The 16295-nt window shown below is 31.7% G+C and overlaps 5 protein-coding genes across 5 annotated transcripts; 2 read left to right on the top strand and 3 right to left on the bottom strand.

The window, feature by feature from the left end:
- Positions 1-89: 89 nt before the first annotated feature.
- On the bottom strand, positions 90-3091 carry LOC148179035 (putative serine protease K12H4.7). Its single transcript, XM_088031131.1, has 7 exons — positions 2921-3091; positions 2629-2867; positions 2391-2578; positions 1396-1631; positions 724-1347; positions 356-490; positions 90-310 (listed from the first exon to the last, which is right to left on the bottom strand). The coding sequence occupies exons 2-7, from the start codon at positions 2842-2844 to the stop codon at positions 201-203; spliced, it is 1509 nt and encodes a 502-aa protein (XP_087887257.1). The 5' UTR covers positions 2845-2867; positions 2921-3091; the 3' UTR covers positions 90-200.
- Positions 3092-3248: 157 nt separating this feature from the next.
- On the top strand, positions 3249-3842 carry RpL36 (ribosomal protein L36). Its single transcript, XM_088031134.1, has 2 exons — positions 3249-3366; positions 3465-3842. Exon 2 carries the CDS (start codon positions 3466-3468, stop codon positions 3799-3801), a length of 336 nt encoding a protein of 111 aa, XP_087887260.1. The 5' UTR covers positions 3249-3366; position 3465; the 3' UTR covers positions 3802-3842.
- Positions 3843-3877: 35 nt separating this feature from the next.
- PIG-C (phosphatidylinositol glycan anchor biosynthesis class C) lies at positions 3878-4977 on the bottom strand. Its single transcript, XM_088031133.1, has one exon. The coding sequence runs from the start codon at positions 4757-4759 to the stop codon at positions 3890-3892; it is 870 nt and encodes a 289-aa protein (XP_087887259.1). The 5' UTR covers positions 4760-4977; the 3' UTR covers positions 3878-3889.
- Positions 4978-5107: 130 nt separating this feature from the next.
- Positions 5108-6083, top strand: LOC148179032 (uncharacterized). Its single transcript, XM_088031135.1, has 4 exons — positions 5108-5269; positions 5321-5405; positions 5455-5589; positions 5643-6083. The coding sequence occupies exons 1-4, from the start codon at positions 5251-5253 to the stop codon at positions 5737-5739; spliced, it is 336 nt and encodes a 111-aa protein (XP_087887261.1). The 5' UTR covers positions 5108-5250; the 3' UTR covers positions 5740-6083.
- Positions 6084-6818: 735 nt separating this feature from the next.
- On the bottom strand, positions 6819-11410 carry t (C45 family peptidase tan). Its single transcript, XM_088031132.1, has 7 exons — positions 11009-11410; positions 9448-9645; positions 9281-9385; positions 7866-8100; positions 7580-7817; positions 7302-7489; positions 6819-7250 (listed from the first exon to the last, which is right to left on the bottom strand). The coding sequence occupies exons 1-7, from the start codon at positions 11093-11095 to the stop codon at positions 7150-7152; spliced, it is 1152 nt and encodes a 383-aa protein (XP_087887258.1). The 5' UTR covers positions 11096-11410; the 3' UTR covers positions 6819-7149.
- Positions 11411-16295: the final 4885 nt, after the last annotated feature.

Raw genomic sequence — 16295 nt, 5'->3', positions numbered from 1 at the left:
TTAAACGGTGCGGATTTTCGTTGTCTCACAATTTTTAAAATCAATTGTACTCGATCCATCACCGACTACAGAAATAAAGTCATAAAAAATTGTCGTTATAACAACTTTACTAGGAACAAATACATTCTGAAAAATTCACAGCAAAACTAAATCTTTTCAAAAACTTGTATAGTATCACATATCAGTTGCCTATAATGTGTTCATTGCTCCAACCACGATCCAATTAAATCTTGAATCTGTTCCCGCGCTTCTACAAGCTGTGGTGGATCTGATGCTGAGGGAGAATACATATTTGCACAATGAGCGGTTCCTGAAAAATCCCAGCCAATTACACACAAATGTATATTTTTTTTACCATTGATGTAAATTGCTGGTGCAGCTGGATTTATAGTTTCTATAATTCCTAGAGCGTGCCATGGGTCAATAGATCCATGAACAAAAACAACATTGCTAACTTCAATGCCAAGGCCTCCATAAATTGTATTGGTACCTAAAGTGATAACTTTAGTTAATGTAGTACATGAACAAGCTTACGGTAAAAAACAGAAACAATAATTCTTATCAACATTGCAATAATTATGTCAGCATGTTATCATGACTTAAAACTAAAATTTTCTTTTATGTTTTATCATCATTTTCCCACCATTATTACATAGTTCTGTTGTTTTTTTAACTTTATGATACTTTTTAACTATAAAAACAACTTAATTTGAATCTACTCACGATCTATAGCACCGTCGATAAAAGCTTCATCGTAATTTTTTCCAAATATATCTTCACATTGTTGAATAAAGAAATCAATTGGAAATTTATCTCCAAAAATATGTGGTTCATACGTAGAAGTTTGATAAAAACCAAATTCGGTACAAGTCTGATAAGTCCATTGGCGACTACCTTCTGCTGCTGGGGCTTCCCAACTCACGTTCTTCAATCCTTCAATCATTTCTTCATATTGGAAGTCCATACATTTTTCGTCGTATGCACTCAAAATAAGTTGATTTACCGCCCCCAATCGGTTAACAGGTGGCCCAATAGTTTCATCTACCATCATATCACAAATCACATTTATTGTAATTGCATTCGCTTTAGGCCTATTGAATCTCTGGTCGTTGTTGTACTGAACAACTCCTGCGAAATTATCAGCAACATATTCATAGAAGTTTGAAATGTCCAAAGAATTATTAACGGAATTTTGAATAGGCTGACATAAGTTGAAAATTTGATTCAAATTTTCTTGACCAAGCGATTGTTTTAATAATGTTCCTATTTGTTCAACTCCTTGCTTTACAGCCGTAACACATTTATCACTATGAGTCGCCAAAGAATCCGCAACGACTTTGAAGTAGTCTAAAAACAAATTTTAGCAGACGTTAAAAGTAGTTGCTGAAAACAAACTCTCGAAATCAACTTCTGCTAAAATAGGCCCACTGGCAGACATTGCCCCATGAACAAGGTGCGGATATTTAAAGCGTAACCATGCTGCTAAAGAACCTGGATAAGAACCACCGAAAGCTATCCATTTTACGTCAGCTGGCAAGTTGTATTTCTCATTCATAGCCGTAATGAAAGTGGCCAAATCGGCCAAAGCTTGTTGACTGGTTAAATATTGGAGATTTTCTGTACTCATGTCCCTAAAAAGTAGAAGATAGGTCGTTTTTACAAATTGTTGGTAACCATTGCTAACTATTCTTAAATTAACAAATTGCACTGTAAATTAGCTTCCATTGTCAGATTGGTCAAATTAAGGCAGTTTTTCCACGTTTTGAATGACTAGTAAACGGATAGTCAAATTTTTTTCCGTAATTACAAATGATAAAAAACAATCAAATGTATTTCCAGTTTGAGATAAAAACTGATGAATTTTCCATCTTCTAATAAATACTCTCAAAAAATAATTCAATATGGCGATGTGTAAAATAATATTTTATAAACTTTTCGAGACAAAGCAACAAAAAGATTTATCTAAAATGCTATTTATATTTATGCTTTTGGTTCGTATATTTTGTAGGACAACGAATTGGCGATATCACAATATTATCATTTTGAAGAGAGCATGAATGCAATAACAAAACTATCTCTTCTTTTTTGTTTTCACTTCAAAGATAAATGAATTAGGTACTTCATCTACAACAATTGAACTAGAAAAATTTATTTCTCAGAATACAACTACTTCAAAAATTTAAGCAACTAATCTTCAGATCTTTTATAGCCTTCTCTTAGCAATTTCATCACCAATCTTGAAGTAGTGATGATTAAAGTTCAAGAAACTATTCAAACTTTATCAACAATAAATATAAGTAGCCTTATCATTCACATAACATGAATATTTATTTACTCCCAAAAAAAGAACTATGAAGTTCATAAAGAACAGCAAATTGAAAAAAACTTACTCAGTGGGATGGCTCGCCCCATAATATCTATGTTCCAGTTGGAATAAAAGAGCACCAAACTTTTTAGCGTAGGTTATCCAATTACCAGCAGTCATCCAAGCTGGTGAGGCTTCACCTTCACCTCCAATCATCAAAAAAACAGGACCCCCTTTTTCTGCATCAAAATATTCCTCATTACTGAAGAACCTCTGCAAGAAATTAATAATATAAAACTACGCTAAATGTAACCAAAAAATACTTGTTGCCAAGTCTTCTTGTCAGTTGGAGTAAAATGGTCCAAGTTTTGAGTGAACCATTCATCAGGCGGAATACTAGCTTTGACTTGTATGTTTCGCTTATCTATTCCAGGTGCACCCAGATTTCCACCAACCATTCGACCACTTCGAAAGATTCGTCCCGACGCTTTCTCAGCGGCGAGGCAGAACGTAATTAAAATCAACACACCCAATTTCATTTTGAAAAATTTTGAAACATTCCCTGAAAATAAAGATTAATTAATGTGCAAACGAAAAATTTAATTTTTGACGCACTTCGCGGAGATCACAATTCAAAATGATAAAACTGAACTGGCACTTCACGACCTTATCGCTGTATCTTCTGCAATAGACCACATGAGCTATTGAATTAATAGCCGCTTATTTTTTAAATACTACATAATGACAGCGGAATGACGTTAATGATATGGGGGAAACGATCTAGGGATTTTGGCACCGTCATAAATTTAAGCTTAGTCGTTTTAAAAAGTAAAAAGTGGTACAAATGATAATTATTTATATAAATAAACACGAATTCACAATAGTAAAAACGTAATGTGGAAACAAACGTTAAAAATCAATTAAATCGAACAAACATTTATGTTGGTAGCCCTGCGCGCGTGCACTCGTAGCGGAAATCCGTCACCGCCATCTCTTTTTCGTCTGTCATATGTCAAGTTGGTGAACACGAGTTTATTGGTGAAATATTTCCAATAAAATACGTAAGTATTATAAATTAAACTATGCCCATCATGTTTTGCGAAACTGTAAGACGATAAGTCCATAATTTCGTTTGTACTTATTGATTGTTTGTTGCTAGAATGGCACCAAGATACGAGATCGCTATTGGTCTCCAACGAGGCCACAAGACAACAAAAATTCCGTCTGGGAAGACGAAGGCAGACAAGGTCCGCCCTGCCAGGTTGAAGGGGATCCAAACAAAACATACAAAATTTGTTCGCGATCTTATCCGTGAAGTCGTAGGACATGCTCCCTATGAAAAGCGCGCTATGGAATTGTTGAAGGTCTCGAAGGATAAGCGAGCTCTCAAGTTCTTGAAACGTCGTCTTGGCACACACATTCGTGCCAAAAGGAAGCGTGAAGAATTGTCCAACATTCTTACACAAATGCGGAAAGCACAAGCTCATGCTAAGTAAATGTATTTTTTAAGTTTTGGACATTAAAAACGGTAAATTTAGGACTGTTTTTCTTCCCTTCCCCAGTTTAAACAAATTTCATGAGTTGTTATGCCTTTTTATTTTTCTTTTCAACATCACTATCTGCAAAGGTAACTACATCTTCAGCGTTGTCTACAATAGCTTCATCCCATGGACCATAAATATTCAACTTTTGCTGTTGATAGCGTACAAATAAAACTGGACAACCAACGTTGATAAAAAGTGCTGTTAAAATAAACAGCAAAGTAAACAAACTTGAGCTTTGCATTAAAAAATAAACATCAAAACTAAATAATAAACTTACAATATAAAATGATGTGTTTGTTTTTTTTCTAAATAAGGGAAACAACACAAATAGCTCAATAGCAACTGTTATTAATATAAATGCATGATATGCTGACGCTAATCGGGAAGCCAAACATATTGATGCAAAAATTGCAGCACTTAATGATAAACTATTGGAAACTATAGCCGCACTAACTCCATAATCAAAAAATATCAAATGTACAACCATCATAAAAAAAGTCATTGTATAAATTGTATCAGTACTTATGGTGTCTGTTAATGTATGCAACACCGGTGAGAACAAATGGCCGAAAACCATAAAAATTAAAACTGTTCGTAAATCATGTCCAAACTGCACTTTCACATCACCAGTAAAGAAAAATCTGTACAAAATAAAACCGATCACTGTTAAGACTGAAGAAGCTGTAAAAATCGAATCAGGGTGAAACCACTCGTTGAACAAATAGACGTAAACGAGTACGAAAGCAACGATGGTACAAAACTCTTCTAGTAGTAAAGTGGCCCCCCATAATGCTTCATGTAAGGAGACAGGCTTGATATTTGTTCTGAGATCTCTTAGAAAACTTTCATCTGTGTAATTATCAGGATATGGTTGATTTTCGTATAGAATCTTCTTCCATGGCTTCTTCATCGTCGTTTTTGGACCAGAAAAAACATATTTTTACTTCGTTAAAAGTAAGGTTAGAACATTATTGACAAATGACAAGTCAAACTTGCCGCTTCCACCGCTAACTGTACAAAATCAACCAATACAAGCCTTGCTTTTTGATTGTGCGCATAACATATGACCATTGAGCTAGTAAAATTCAATGCAATAAAACTATAAAAAAATGTTATTGCAATATTATTTTGTTCCACATCACAAAAAGACGCTAATATACCTATAATTATTATGAAAAATAACAAAAATAATACATCATCTTCAGATTTAGATAAGTTTTTAGACGTTTTTTGCGATCTTGTCAAGTAACTTCAATGAAAGAAATCTCTGACGTGTCCGATTTTTTAAACGTCGTTTTGACATATCTATGACATATGACATAAAGAAACGTCAAATTTAAGTAATTGTTTGATCATTTTGACTAAGAAATTCATTATTTGACTTATCTAGATCTGTATACGATGGTCTACATTACAGGAGGTAAGAGCACTGAAATAGAATATTAAATCAAAAGTGACATCATTTCTTTAGATGGAACAATCCATCAAAGCCCCCCATGGAACTTGGATCGTCTCAGTAAACTTTTCTATGGCACAATATTCTTCATTGTTTTCTTGTAAGTAACCCTTAACTGATATTTTAAAGTGTCATTAACATTTTTATAGTTTCAAGAGCTTGGTTGGTCTAGATAGTACTTCATCAAGTTCAGGGGGCTCTAGACCTAGTGGTTCTTTATTTAGAGGCAGCGGCGGAGGAGGAGGTGGTGGAGGCGGCAGCGGTGGTGGTGGAGGACCATTTAGGTACGTTTAACTAATATTTGTTATGTTTTTATTAAGATGTGTGTAAAAATCAGACCTGGTGGTGGAGGACCTTCAAAACGAATTATGACCATGAAGGATATCAATCCACCCACGATAGGCGGATGTCCAGGAGGTTCCTGTGGGAGATAATGTGCTTTTTCTATGTTATCAATGTTTATGTAAATTATTAAGTGGGAGAATTATTCCATTAAAGTTGTTCTTATGTTGGCAAACTTTTATTTTATATCTACATATAATAAGTGATTGATATCAGACCTAGAATGTGTAATTGAACAAATTTATAAACCATTGGCACAGGGAACACTAAATTATTAAAACATATAAAATGTTTAATAAATGCTAAATGAAGAAAAAATGGAATATGTACTTGTAGTTTTATTTAATAATAGTATAATCCACTAAGCAAAGAAATATAGTAAAAAGTTCATGTAATATTGTGTAATTATTTTATAATAAAGTGGCGATTTGTACGATTTGATTTTTTTGTTGATGATTCGGTAGCCAATTTTAAAAGGCGGAAGTAATATCAAATTTATTTTGATGTATCAAAAAAGTAAATCGATTTTTCATCAAGGACGTTAAATTGGATGAGAGTTGACGATTAGAAAAATTAGCAGTCCACAAATTAAACAATTTTAACTTCATAAATACATTATGAAAATTTCATTTTAGCAGTTACAAATTAATTAAATTCTAGTAAAAAAAACCTTTCATAATACTTCTATAACATTATTTCAAAGCTGTTAAACCCATTTCTCGTATTCCATATTCAAACCAAATAGACTGATGACAATTAAATTTAATCTTAGAAGACAAACGTTTAAAAGTATAGTTATAAATAATATTGGACGAGTAGGTAAAAATATTTTTCTGACATTCAATTTTTATTTATGTAAGTGCATTTTTATAGATTTAGCGACTGATTCTTCGTAATTAACCAATAAACACTCAATTCAACTCATTTTTTATGAAGTAATTAAAACGTGTTGTATTGTTTTCCTTGAAAACTGAACGGATAAAACGTGTATTACCTAGTTGACTGCATTAATTCTGATGGCCACGAAAATGTTTAAGAATGGATTTTTTTTGCCAAAAGCAAAACTAATAGTGTTTTTTCCGATTTTGAAAAAATCGTTGAAAGTCAAATTTATTGAAATAGGTAGTTGTTTTTGAATCACTAACCGATTTGGTGAACAAGCCTCAACGTATTTAATAAAACTGAAAGTATTTTATTTTTAAATAGATATACATACTTGGTGCAAAATGTGTTAATATGTATGTATACTTATAAGTATTTAGCATAAGTTGCAATTTTGTACTTATTTTAACACTACAGTTTGTAAAACCTAGCCAATATAATATTGAACACCGTTTTTTATGAATAATTAAACTAAACTAAATAGGTAAGTTATAACTCATAAGCTTAATTAAATTAACATTCAGTTGGACAAAAATTTTACAAAGAATATAAGTCACAAATAGGACAATTATTTGTAAATATTAATAAAAGTCTGAGCTTGAAAATAGCAATGTCAGTTTCTATTTATTTTTAATTACCAAAGGTAAAACAACCAAAGGTTCAGTTTTTTGTGGATTATCTGCATAAACGCTCCATGTCCTTTTCACACAATCAAATATTCCTAAAAACATATCGTCACCATCATGAAATTTGTATACATGATTAATATTACCAACAGCGATAGTCTTGACAAATCCCGAATCTCTAAAAACAGGATACTCTTTGTTAGAACTGTCACTCAACATTGTAACAACGTCTTCTTCAGACAAGGGATCTCTGAACTTTTTAAAGGTAGCCATTCGTTCTTCACTACTCCGTCGCATTTCAATGTTTATTTGTTTAACAGGTAATCGCAAATATCTGAAACATTACCTAATCATAAAACAATCACAAAAAAAACAAACAATAGTCGTACAGTTACATCAATGTAATAAATTATAAATTACTCACGAATTACAGTGCAACAAATGTTCTCCCGGACTTGCCGTGAGTACGCTCAGTTCAGTCTCTTCCGCGCTTTCTTGGGGAGCAATTTCGATATTATGGAAAACTCTATCACCTTCCTGATTTAAGAAAGTCATATTTACTGAACATCCATCTCCAGCTCCACAGCCTTCATCGGTCAGAATTTCTTGAGCTCGAACAAAATTATCAGCAGATAATAAAGCTCTTGTTAGAAAATGTCTCGCTAAAACGGAAACAATGAGACTTCAGTATTCGAAACGAAATATCGTACGTGTTCTTCCGGGTATCAGTTTTTTCGCACAAAGCGTGTTAATGGAAAAGACCAAACCGTGGTGGTTGTAACTCATTGTATAACCAGGCAAATGTCCAGCGTAACATAAAGAAGTGAATTTTTCTTCAGTAACATTCCAACGTCCTTGCGGTTTATCCGATATGATATGGGCCGAAACAAAGTAAAAGTGATTTAAGGTCTCGCTCAAAGCGTCTTCGGTATGTCCAAGGATTTCCTTAACAGAAGGACAGGTATTTATAAACAGAAAGGATAAATTCATTGTGTGCATTTCATTCATGAATGAACTAATTGGTACGAACGATTAGAACAAAAAGCTTTCTTTCAAGTGATTAATTTTCACGCATGATGCACGGATACATACTGAAACTAGGAGCTATTTGAATACGCAGTCAATCCGAATAATAGGATCTACAAATATGTAACATGCATGTTTGTGTATGTTTCCTACATGCCATAATTTAACGCCCATATGTAAATTGAACACACATTTTTAACACTTTTATTGTTGTGCGAACAAATACATGTGGGAAAAGGGTGATTCAAATTTTTGAGAAATATTCTACCGTGTTTAACTTTCTTAGTTCAATATTGTTTTGGTTTTGTGTGGTTATATTAATAATGAGAATAAATTTTTTTTATTTCTAAATGGGTATGACAATCCTTTTAAATAATTCCGACCACGGTTTCGAATTAGAATAATATCATTATGAACTTAAGAAGACTTCAAACTGCGCTTCTACCACCGTTAATTAGATTGACGTAATCCATTAATTCAATTACACTGCGTGACAAGGTTTTGGTACCCTCAAAACTGTTAGGTCCAATAAGTAGCCCACACTTTTTTAAGACATATGTCGTTTACCACAAATTACGCCGCGTTTAGAAGTTATGGGGACGTCTTTACAAGAATACCAATTTTTAAATTTAATTTTTAAATCAAGTAGGTTATGAGTATATTGCAAGTATTAAATCTATTTGTTTTCAAAATTAAACTTATCACACAGCTTAAGTACAATTCATTCAAAATTAGAGTAAAAAGCACAAAAAGTGTAAAAATTCGCATCGAAGTAGACGGTTCAAACCAGTTATGAATTGCATAGATTTTTATCTTTTTTTTTGAATTCTTGTTTTTTTTTTATATGTTTTGAATCTTTATGACTATAAATACGTTAATATTTTAAATAAACCTGAAAAAGCCCTTTTCTATGTTTTTTTTAACAATTTTTCAAATTGACATAACAAAAATATGGTAGGTGATACGGAGTTTTTGAGGTAAAGATATTGTTTGGCGGTTTGTTTAGATGACATAACAGCAACTTTCAAAAAAGGTACTCAAAATTAATTTGAATTTATCGCGCAGTGTTATTATAAAATGCGCTTAAATAAAATCTCACCTGTCCTGTCCGATTGACGCAAATAGTGGAACACCCATATGGCTGTTTAAACTGTTCTGTTTGGTTGTCACCCAGAATAATATTGTCCGTGTGCAGGAGAAATAACTAAAAATATTTTTTGTGTTTTGAAACCTACATATTACGTATAATCTACTATAAACACGTACTTCATGAAAAGGCACTTTTGCTCCATCAGCAGTGCCTTGCAGTTCATCAATATATTGAGGAAAATTTGCTTTAACACTGTTCAGAGTATCCTCGTAAGCTTTCCGTCCTTCTGGAGTGTCATAAGCCGGAAGAAACTCCTCGTGAAGAGCTTTGTACGACCCCAAAAAGTTACGAATTATGGATGCAAAATTGCGACCCTGTAAATATGCATAGAAGAGATTAAAAAGAAAACTATGTTTTCCGGGTGGTGCTTATTATTGCGGAGTGTGTCGCGTAATGAAGATGGCTAAGTTATCAGAGACTGACATAATAAAGAGAAATTTCTACTATTAGTAAATTTCCTGTCAAAGAGTTCTACGATTTTAACTATAGTCTAACAGTAACTGGTCTATTACATGCACACGGAAAAAGTTTCGTGTCTATCGTGAATCAAACACGCTCAACATTTTATAAAAGTTGTGCAGTTTACGTGCAAATTGAAAATTGCAGTCAGATAATAAATTGTTATGAGAAAAATAACTAAACAGAATTGGTACCTTTAAAGCTACCACCACAAGCATTTTTAATTGTTTTCCTTTTTTTATCCTCCAAACGTTGGAAATACTAAGGTCTCCAAAGAAGGTAGTTCCTACTTGATAATCAAACCAATTAACTGCATCTTCATTCCGAATTTCCTGTTATTTTTCACAAACGCGCACGTTATTACCGTGTTTAGAAAAATAAGACAACGTTAACATGTTAATGATGACATTAATGACAGACTTAATTTGTCGCGAATAATTATTTTTGTTACTGAAGGCAAATTTATCTATTTAAAGTATTTGATATGAAATGAGTAAAGGTTGTCTCGTCATAAATTGTTTTGTTTATTGTTTCATTTTTAGCTTATTTTGTGTAATTTTACCTTGTAAACTTGACATGCAAGAAACAATTTGGATTTTTATATGTAGTACGAAAATATAAAGAAATGTACGCAAATATTTTTCCAACAAAAGCATTTATTTTTTAACATGCAAAATGTCATAACTTTACTTTAGATAAGAAGTAACATTGAAAATGTACGCAAAAAGCAAAAACATTGGCAATGAGTTCTTTAAATATTATATATATCATCAAAACAATGTGTGGTAATCCAATACACATATCATTATGTGAAATATAATAAAGACAGCTGTATCAAGATTTTTTGTAGGATGAACACATTTTTAAATGTAATGGAAATAAACCTAAATTTAACCATCGATCTAATATCATAAAAATAACTGATGCTTTCCAGTTGTCCTATTAAATAATAGATGATACAGATAAAGTGCTTATTGATTTTTATGAGTAGGTTCAAATATTCACTTATCCTATGAAAAGGGTAATAATACTATGACAAATAAACGTCGCATTAATAAAAAATATTGTAAATAAATCAATTTTTGTTTGCTCTTATTAATTATAGCGATAACAACACAGATATCGTCTGCAAACATTTTATATAGCAATATTAGCGTTATGACACGATACTGTTAAAAAAAAATAAAAAAATTTAAGCCTACCAAAAAAAATACTTACAACATCAAATCCCACTTCATAATGAGTTCCACGTGTGTAAATAATGGGAATGCATTGCCTACGACCGATACTTTCTATAACAGGCATGTTTTTTTCAAGTTTCAGGAGCTTCAGGTATCACTTTGAACACTGGGTCAAATGTAACCGCGCGAGTGTAGAACGCCCCCAACTTATCGCTCGCGTTCTTAAATAATTCTTTGATATTTCCCCCACTTTTAAAACAAGCTTTTCTAATGTCACGCTTGTAAATATTTTTGTTAAATAATCATTATTTTATTCTCATGGAAATATTACCGTTGCAGTCTACTGAATTCGAAAATTTGGTGGCCGTGTTATCAAAATGTTATCTTTGTCTGCGTATGAGCGTCGTGAACACATCAATAATTGTAACATTTAATCTTAAAAGGGTTTCCGCTCTAAAAGGCTACGAGATAAGCTGGCTCTTTCCTTGTAATGATTTTTAAGATGTGTTTAGTTTTTATTGACGTATGTCATAATCATAAATAAAAGCTTATAAATAATATGCCTATAGATAAAAAAAAGATTTTATTATTGTAATCAAAATGTGTGCGAATGTTTTAACCAGTGGGTCTTGACATTAAACATAAGTAGTTGGCACCATCACAAAACAAAAATGTTATGTTAAAACCTAATTTTTCACACTCAACGTGGTAAAAGAGTTTAGCAGTTAAAATCTTCGTACGCAATTTGATTCCACCCAGTATTGAAATATCAGTCAAATTTTCATATGCTTACTCAGGTATTATAGCTTTTCATTTTTATCTGTTTATTATCTATTTGGAGTGGGTATGTAATTTTACACACTAATTTCACGTACGTACGTTTAGTAGATAAAAAAAAGTAACAATTTCGATAAGAACATTTTACGTTTTGAATTTACCTATACAGGACCCGGCAACACTTGTGTTCACGCCCAAAATCGTCTTTAATTTTAAAGATAAAATTTTGAAAATTTGTATACGCTCATAATTGACAAAACTCTAGAAGCTGACGCAAAAATTTGTTATTTTATGACGGTTCATTTGGCATCGCGACGCTTAGGAATTATAATTTTTAACGATTTTTTGTAGAAATATTCACAAATTCAATTTTTTTTTCAATATAACTGTGATACAAATATTTGAGTTTTTAATTTAAATCGCTTTTAGACGGTGTTTTATCAAGTTAGTTTTCAAAATTTTCATTAAAACTAAAATGACAACAATATATTTAACACGTTAATGTTGAAAAAAAAAATAATTAGCGGTTGCTTTCACAAACCCTCACAATTAGCTAAAACTACATTTTAAGACGTCGCGACGCCAAAACTATCGGTGATAAAAAACAAATTTTTGCGTTAGCTCTAGAGCTTTGTCAGCTATGAGCGTATGCAAATTTTCAAAATTTTGTCTTTACAATGAACGACGATTTTAGAGGTGAACACAAGAGTTGAACGACTCTGTATTTAAAAATAAAACTAAAAAATACTGCATGCATTGTTTCATTTTGTATGTAACGCATTTTACATCGAAAGACTAAATTGTTTTTTGTGATAACAATCGAGATAAACCATGCATGCACGAACCTTATTTTAAATCATTTATTTTTGTTTTTACAAACATGAGCCATTTTTTTGAAATACAGGACAGGAGATAGGTAAATTGAAATCGAGCCACGAAGCAAAAAATGGGCTTTTCCTAATAATACGAAGATTCTGACGCAGTTATGCGTCAATGGAGAGAGCAAACCTAAACCCAATCAAGGCGACCTAAGCAAATTTCTCAAAATTAAAATTTCCTAAACATCTTCAGCAAAGTAAAAATTTCTTTGCCGAGATCTCAGAAATTTGTTCGCGTCAAAATCTTGGAATATGATATAAAGATTTTCTTTTGGACACAGCTCAATCGTCATACATTGAACAAGATAACCCAATTAAAATAATTATGCTAACATTGTCGTTAAAACCTTTTGTTAAATCTTATCCTTAATTCGGAGGCTCAAGCATTTATTAAATTACTTCGTTCAGTGAAATGTAAGGTCAAGTGTCACGTAAAATTCCGTTCTTAAAGTTGAAATGAAAATTACGTTAATTAATGGATTAAATTTCCTTAGTTCTGTGAATTTTGGAGAAACGAATTCTCCTGAAAATTAACTTTCACAAAAGTAAACCAACATTTTGTACTTCGAATTATTTACATTGAAAATTATCGTATCATTTTCTTCCGTAACTAAGTAGTTCACAAAACGTTTTATTAATTTAAGTAGGTGAATTGAAAATATTCAGGTCATGAGATAAGTTTACCCTATAATAAAAATTAGTTTCTGGCGTTACAGCGCAAATTTTAAAGTAGCTGTTGTATACAAATAAAAAAGATAAAAAGATAAGATAATAAAATTAATACACTTCAATTAAATGAAAAATAGCAGTAATTCAGACTGTGAGAAAATTTTTGATCTTATTTTTTTATCTAAAATGTTTCTGCATGTTTCATCAATGTACTTCATAATAATTGATTAGACAATTGCTGCTAATAAATATGCCACAAACAAATGTCCGTATCCGTCTTGTGTAGGCATGAACAACACTGCAAAATCCGTGTATAAATGACATTTAGATCAGTATCCGCGTATTGTACTTTGTGGTCACTAAAATCTAATAAGAAATCATAATTCGTGTGTAATCACGGGCAGATTTTAATTACATCGTCATTGCATTAATGTCAATGTGTGTTTACGAATAATTATAATTGATATGTCTAACCATAGCCATGGCAGGTTAGCAGAAATTGTAGAAAATTCTTGTTGTTCTTAAAGTTCCACCACAAAACTCTAAAATGGATGTTTCAAAAAGGGTTTGGCTATATAAAAAAACACATTAAAAATAAATGTTCCTAAATGCATCCTGTTACAATAGTCACAGCGGAAATCGCAAGAAAATGCATGCAATAAATCATAAATATTGTCAACATTGCATTTTACTAATATCTATATTTTAATCATTATTTCCCACGAGTTTTGTGAATAATGACAGAATTAACACGTGCAAGATTGAAGATTGTTATACTTATTTGCATTTCCTCCTCACGTGTATGTCAGTGACGATGAAGCGAATGACAAAAATTGATATTCTGCATCAACATAATATTTATTTTTTAAAGAGATGTGATGCAGAGTACGTAATTAAATTACTTAAGGATGAAACATTTGCATTCAGTTTAGAAACTATCTAGGTAATAACGCTAACAATAATTTAATTTATGTTCTTACGTAATATTATCTTACTATAAATATGTATCTAATAAAAAGTGATTTCTGCTTCTCGCATCTAAATAAATAAATACACTTACTAAATAATATTTACAAAAAAAACAAAGCAATGCCTTAAGGAACTAATTAAATTAAATATCCATCAGAAAAGTTAAAGTCGAATAAATGGTTTGATAAAGCTGAAACATACGAAATGATCATAAAATCAATTTAAAATTATTATAAAATTTTACTTACAGTTATCAACAGTTGATAATTTAAAGTAAGTATACCTGAACTAGACAGAACTATTTGATCCTTCGATTTGGAAAAGAAAATCAACATAATTTTTTTATTTGTCTTGTTAAACAAATACCATGGTATATTGTAGATCGAATTAAAAATTCGTTCAGACTAAAATGTTACATCCAGCTTTACAATTGATAATAAATTATTAATATTTACCTCGTTTTCGAGTGATTGCCCAAAATTGCACAAAACTGCTGCAGCACCAATTATAATAATAGAAGAACTCAGACATGTAATATACAGATAAAAAGTGCTTTTCTACAAATGAAAAGTTAATAAAATGTAAAATTCTGATAATACGTTAATACAGGAATTAGAATGAAAGACAGGAAAATAGTAATGCATGTTGCGCAATAATAATACATCGGAAAATAAATAATATCGTTGAGTCGTGTACTGTACCTAAAACACATCATGAATTATGATTTTCAATTTATACAGGTGTCCCAGAACTCGCGCTCCAGAGAGAAAGGGCTTTGGAGGCAACAATTCTGAACCAAAATTTTGGAACTAAAATTTTTTTAACTCAAAAAATAATCGAGATAAGACGATAAAACGGTAGCCAATCCCGAAGCTGAACAGAATGTAAAAATCGGTAACTATGGACACATACTATCATCCATTGGTGAAATGAACATTACACTCTCGTTGTCTAGGAAATTGGGATGGCTTTTACTCCACTTCGCGAATAATCTTTCAGGATTGGTTGTTATTTTTTTATCCGTTCTCGAAAATTATTAAACTTAGTCAATTTTTGTTTTGAAATTCACCATCTGTATTGCTGTCGACACCCTCTCTTGCTCTCTGGAGTGCGAGTTCTGGGACATTCTGTATAAAGATTTTATTACTCCAGAAGACTCTGATGAAGTTTAATGCAACTGATCAACTCTCGTCTTATAAAATTTTGATATTGTGTGTCATAAAGAGCATTGGCATCAACTTTTTTCGAAATCCGTCTCAATCTTTCATTGAGCATACACAACTGATTCAGCAAATGCAATATTAAATAGGTAAAACATATAGCATTTGCAATTATAGTGAGTGTCGCGTGGTAAAAAACAGTATAAAACATAATAAAAAACAATTTTAAAAAAAATTCATTAAAATAGTCAACGGCTACTTTAACCGGAAACATGTTGTCATAATCGTTCCCAAACCACAGAACACCTAATGTAATTAAAAATAGCAACATTTGTGAAATTAGAAATAGGCTAAATTTTGCTAAATTCGACGTTTTTTTAAATCGAATTAACTCGTTTTCACCCAAGGCATCTAATTGCCAAAGACGTGGAAATATATTGAAGTATAAGTCATAAAACATTTTTATGTATGTTGGATGGTACATTGTCACGTAGTTAGAAAAAATCTAAAACATTACAGTACTTCCTGTACATATCGTTGTGGTTAACTTACCACAAACACTGAGGTACCAAAAGCTCCATATTGAGTTGCAAATTGATACCACTGATTTGTAAAAGCAATTACGAGAAGATCTAAAATAGTCAAAAATACCACGAAACCAAAATAAAAAATGCTGACTTTTCGCATTATTGTGTGCATAGCCACAGCTCTGGGAAGCAATAAAAGGTTTAAAAGAAAATCGTCTAAAATTGTAAAATTGATTAGGTACATTAAAAAATTGCGTGAAAAATATTATAGTTAACCTTTCAATATGCGAGGCATGTCTAATTTCATTACTGTATGCACCATTTTTACTTATCTCCTGTTTCAC

Source organism: Gnatocerus cornutus, chromosome 2, assembly GCF_029298725.1.
Source record: "Gnatocerus cornutus isolate USDA-ARS CGAHR chromosome 2, icGnaCorn1.1, whole genome shotgun sequence".
Lineage (NCBI taxonomy): Eukaryota > Metazoa > Arthropoda > Insecta > Coleoptera > Tenebrionidae > Gnatocerus > Gnatocerus cornutus.
The sequence above is the reverse complement of the archived record's forward strand: the minus strand, read 5'-3'. Positions and strand labels throughout refer to the sequence as shown.